General features: G+C 37.0%; 1 protein-coding gene across 1 annotated transcript; it reads right to left on the bottom strand.

Moving 5' to 3' along the window:
* Positions 1–1792: 1792 nt before the first annotated feature.
* On the bottom strand, positions 1793–2743 carry LOC124960097 (olfactory receptor 10AG1-like). Its single transcript, XM_047518653.1, has one exon. The coding sequence runs from the start codon at positions 2735–2737 to the stop codon at positions 1793–1795; it is 945 nt and encodes a 314-aa protein (XP_047374609.1). The 5' UTR covers positions 2738–2743.
* Between the last annotated feature and the right edge of the window lie 2924 nt (positions 2744–5667).

Genomic DNA, 5667 nt, shown 5'->3' with positions numbered 1-5667 from the left:
TTGACACTTGACTACTTGACACTTGCTGAGAATATGAAGCATGTAATTCAGTTATCTGAACTTCTGGGACAGCTTGGTGCCAGGGACATTGTGATTCATGCTTTATTAAATTTCAGACAATAAACAACTACCAGAAGCATCTCTGTTATAAACTTTACCTTTATCGCCACAGTCGTATCATTGTTGTTTATGCCAATTTTCAGATTCAAAATAAAGCATTAAATCATAAGAGATATATGCATGTGTATTTTTAGGAATAAAATACAGAAATGAATAAATATAAAACATCATTATAGATGGTGGAGGATGTAAATAGTTTAATAAAGGAGAAATTTAGTGTTTCCAGGATCGGAGCTAACATGTCCATGCATTGTGTGCACTATTACATCTAAAGTTACAGGATGGAATGATTCTCAGAAGCACAAAACAAAGAGAAAGATAACTTATTTGAGAAAGTGGTAGTGGATGGGTGGCCATTTCTGGTTCTATTGATTGCTTCTCCTTTCCTCAAAGTCAACTCACAAATTTAATAATTTTAATCACTTTGAAGTGGGTTAAATGCATGGAAGAAGTGGTAAGGTAATGCAGTCCAGTTGTGTGGACTTCACATATTCCTGAAAATAGTTTCTAACATGTCCTCAAATTTTCACTCATATGTAACAATATAAAATAGGAACAGGTTTGGGAGTGTGGTAAAGCTGTTGGAGTGTAGAAAGAGATGAGGGCTGGGGGTGTGCCTCAGGGTAGAGGAGAGTCCCAGTGTGCATAAGAACCTGGGTTCAATTCCCAGCACCATCACAAAAAAAAAAGAAAGAAAGAAAGAAAGAAAGAAAAAAGGTGGAGGAAGAAAAAATGATTATGCAAGGTATCCTGGAAACATGACATCAAACATGTGAGCAATAGAAAATCAGTTTTGAAAGACAGTAATTTTGTGTAACATCGGGTACTCTTATGGCAAGGATGAGAGGACAGAACTTGTACGCATATAACCTTTTTTAAAAAAATTTTATATTTTCCTTATACTTTTGGTATTGGTGATTGAACACAGCTGTTCTTTTCAACTGAAGTAAGTTCCAAGTTCTTTTTTTATTTTTATTTTTTTTAAGACAGGTTCTTGCTAACTTGCTGAGGATCTTGCTAAGTTGCAGATGCAGGCTCAAGCTGGAAATCTTCCTGCCTTACACACCTGAATTTCTGGGGTTACAGGCATGCACCACTTCAACTGGCCATTATGTCTTTTCTTTTGATATTATTCAGGAGTAATCCAATTTAGTGCATTGTTATCCCAATACTTACAAATGTTAAAAATGTAAGATTTTGACAAAAATCTGTGGTAAACCAAAATAACATTCATTTATCCACTCACTCATTTTATTTCATGAACAGACATTCTTTATACAACTACACTTGGTAACTATGTCCTAACCTGCCATATAATTAAAGAAGAATGTTAGCCAATATACACAGAGATTTGGTAAATTTTAATATTTTTTTAAATTCAATGCACAAGACCCTATATTTTGAATTTTGCTCATATATTTATAAGGAAAATGTGATGCACTTTAACATTTTATGCATGAGAAATAATTTTCTTTAGGTGGGATCAAAACAATGGATAAATTTCCCTATACATAGGTGAACAAAGTAAATTTCAGGCTATGATTTAAATATAACAAAAAATACCACATAAACTTGAAAGCATTACCCTCTCAACAGGAGAATGCAGAGAGTTGAAATGTTTCCCTGATAACTTTGATAATAAGATGAACCAATCTGAAGTAAACTCATAACACTATGTTTGAAGCCATAATCTTCTGAGTGCAGCAACCACATCCTGGTTCCTGAGACTGTAGATAACAGGATTGAACATGGGAGTCACTATGGTGTAGAACAGAGAGAGCAGTTTGTCAGTTCCTGCAGAATGGCTGGATGTGGGCCTGAAGTAGGTAATGGAAGCTGATCCAAAAAATAAAACCACAACCAGCAGGTGGGAGGAGCATGTGGAGAATGCCGTAGTGCGTCCCTGTGCTGTGGGCAACCTCAGGATGGTGCCAATAATCTTGCTGTAAGAGACAAGTATCAACATAAAAGGTACTGCCCCAACCAATATCACCACTACATAGACAGACACCTCATGCACAGAGGTGTCCCCGCAGGCTAGCTTGAGAATGGGGGGTATGTCACAGAAGAAGTGGTTGATTTGGTTAGAATGACAGAAATGCAGAGAGAATATCTGCCATGTCTGCCCTACCTGGACTGGCATTCCCCCAAGCCAGGCGCCAGCTGCCAGTTGATGGCACTTCTTTGGGTTCATCACTAAAGGATAGTGCAGAGGTTTGCAGATGGCCACAAAGCGGTCATAGGACATCAAAGCCAGGAGGAAACTTTCTGCAGTTCCCAATACCAGGAAGAAGCACAATTGAGTGGCACAGCTCAGTGGGGAGATGCTTCTGTCCTGAGTCCGAAGGCTGAACAGAATCCTGGGGAGAGTGACTGAAACATAACAGATTTCCAAAATGAAAAAATTTGCCGGGAAAAAATACATGGGTTTGTGTAATGCAGGGTCAAGCCTGGTTATTATGACTATGAGGCTGTTCCCAATGAGGACAACCATGTAAATGATGGAGAACAGCCAAGACAGAAACCCCTGGAGGTTTGGAAGTTCAGAAAATCCCAGCAGGACAAACTGTACCACTGTGGAGACATTGTCTTCTGCTTCTACCTCTTCAAGCTTCATCTGTGAGAAAGAGTTCACCAGAAGTAACAGTTATTTCACTGTCTTGGGCTTTTGTGTTCTCATGGATAGTGTAATGATGGTGAGCATTCTAATTTTCCTGTTCCTACGGGAACAAAATCTATCACTTTCAGAAATCTAATATTAGAGTTAAGTTTTTCATTTTTAATAAATTTATCTATATGAAAAATTTTAATCTCTTTTAGTTTCATGGAGATAGTATATTTCTTTTTTATCCTGATAAAATATGTTATTTGAACTCTTTGTATTCATCTGAACTCCTCGAAACTCAAAATCAGAATGTGTGTCCATTTTTGGAATGATTTTCTTCGAGTTACCATGTTTTTCTTCATATTTGAAGTCTAATTTCTCCAATTATCAATATGAAATTAATTTCACTCTTTAAGTAACATATTGTGTGGCATTTAAATGTATAAATGCATTCAACTGTCATGTACAACTAATTAGAACAAATAAAATAAAAAAAATTAAAAAATAGTTTTTAGAGACAAACAGTGAAAATTTAAAAGATTTTGGTTTTCTGTTATTTCCAAAATATTGTTCAGCTTTGACTTTATATCTTGGTACTTTTATTATTCAGAAATTATAAACTATCCATTACATATTATGAAATATTATTTACTTTTATAAATTATACATGCATTTCAATGTATGGTTTACAGAACCAGCAGTCATGAATTTTATTCAGACCTTCCAGTGAGAAGAAAAGGAATGTCATGCTATTCTTTCTGTTAGGGAAAGCTCAACACAGAAAAGTCGGCAAAGGTAGCATCTTTGTTCACAAAAGCAATTGTAACTGTAATGTGAGCGTTTGAATACACATTTATGGTATAAAAGAAGCGTCTACCACAATTCACCTCTGAACGCATCATAAACGTCTCATGTGCTCCCAAATTCCTGTTTGCTCTGACCTCATTTGTTTCATAAATTTTTTTTCCCCTGCATGTGTATATGGGCACTTTCTCTGACTGAATGAATATACTGCAGTGTGACTCTATATATTTATTATGTTCTTTTTTTATCTCTAAAACTATATTGCAAGCTTATTTTAATACTCTAAATTTCATGTGACTTACATGATACATTTTTCACAAGTTTAAATTTGCTAACTTCTTGAATAAATTATGAATAAGTCAAAGTGGTTGCGTCATTTGAATAGGCTTCAAGGTGTAAGACTAGCTTCTAGCCTGAATGCAGACCCAACCCCTCAGTTGCAAATTAAATATGTTTCACATGTCTTTTCCTTTTTGAGTTCATGCAGTAGAAAGGATGGGAGAGAGGATGTGTAGAAATTATGGTAGTTTCATCCACCTTTGCAAAGGTAGCATTTTATCTCATTTCTTTTGTGTGCGATAGGTGATATCCACCTTACATGCTAAGTAATTTGAAGACTTGAAAGGGACTAACTTCCTGCAACAAGACACATCTCTAAGCACATGCTAAGAAGTCTAGGTCTGTACAGTCATTTAGATTCCCTTCAAACACATATGGACAGAAGTGAGGAAATGACTATGGAGTGCTTCCCTGGGCATCCTGAAGACTTTCTGTTACTGGGTAAAACAATGCTAAACACATTTTTTAATCATTTGTTGTTTTTCAGTCAATATGTTGACATACTTAAAATATTTAAAAAGTTTTTCATAATTATATAAGTGTCTTGATTTTATAGACTATGACAATGTTCTAAGTTCATGTCACAGAAGCTAGAGTACAATGTAACAGAGCTGAGGAAACTGAGGAACCAGCCCTGGAGGGATGGGGTGAGGTTGATTAACGTGTACTATGTTCTTGTAGTTACATCAGGAATTTCTGACATGCCATTGCACAGCAGGGCCACTATAGACTGCAAAATAGTATTGTTGCATAAAATGGAGTATCTAGATAGCGAAGCACTGTGTGAGAACCCGTAATCTCAACTCCTTGAGAGTCTGAGGCAAGGAGGGTTGCAATTTCAAGGCTAGCCTCAGTACTGAGTAAGACCCAGTCTCAAAATAAAAACAAAAAGGGCTCGGGTTTAGCTCAGTGGTAGAGTCTTTCCTCCCCAGGGTTCAATCCCCAGTACTACCAAAAAAAAAAAAAAAAAAAAAAAAAAAGGAGCTTTTTACCATAGACAAGTCAGTGTTCAAAAAGTTAGTTTTACACTGATTTAAGATTATACAGGTGTACATGTATGGAAAAGTCACTTGGTATCACATAAACAGGCACACTTTATGTAGCTGCTTAAAATTGAGTCAAATGACCACACAAAAAGGAAAATGCTAAAACTAAGTTTTTAACATGTTCAGTAATAACTAGCTAATAATGACATTACTTAAATAAGATTTCAGGTTAACACTATACAACAATTTTTTAAATTAGACTACAATACAATAATCAAATTCATTAACTTATTGATTTCAAATTAATTCAATATGGAGACTAACACAAGGACAATTATCAGAACTATCGCGTTCCCCTGTCCGCAGAGAAACACGAAACCGGATCGGGGCAAGTTCTTTATTTTCTGCTAGCAGTTACTTCTGGCTGGCCGGCTGCCGGCGGCTCTTGCAAGCGCCTTACATTACATACAACAACCAATCAGCTTATAGATCACGAGGAGAAAGCATGGACAGTAATGGAGCATAATAGTGTGGATATAGCAAGCATGCAGTGTCCACGAGGACCCATGGCCAATCACATTAACTTCCTCAAATAACGCCACTTGTTGGACAGAGAATTAGTCTGCTGGAGGTACCTGGTTTTGTTCTCAGCACTTCCTTGTCACCTTGCCAGGCGCCATCTTGGCCACGCCGAAGGGCTGGGGGTCCGCGGTACCCCGACAGCTCCCCCTTTTTTATTTATTAAAAGAATGCTGGCTCGGGATCGTGCCTGTCTTAGGCGGAGTGGTCAACCATCGTCCTTACCCGTCATCG

This window comes from Sciurus carolinensis, chromosome 11, assembly GCF_902686445.1.
Source record: "Sciurus carolinensis chromosome 11, mSciCar1.2, whole genome shotgun sequence".
Classification (NCBI taxonomy): Eukaryota; Metazoa; Chordata; class Mammalia; order Rodentia; family Sciuridae; genus Sciurus; species Sciurus carolinensis.
Note: the sequence above shows the minus strand (reverse complement) of the source record. Positions and strands in the feature narration are given on the sequence as shown.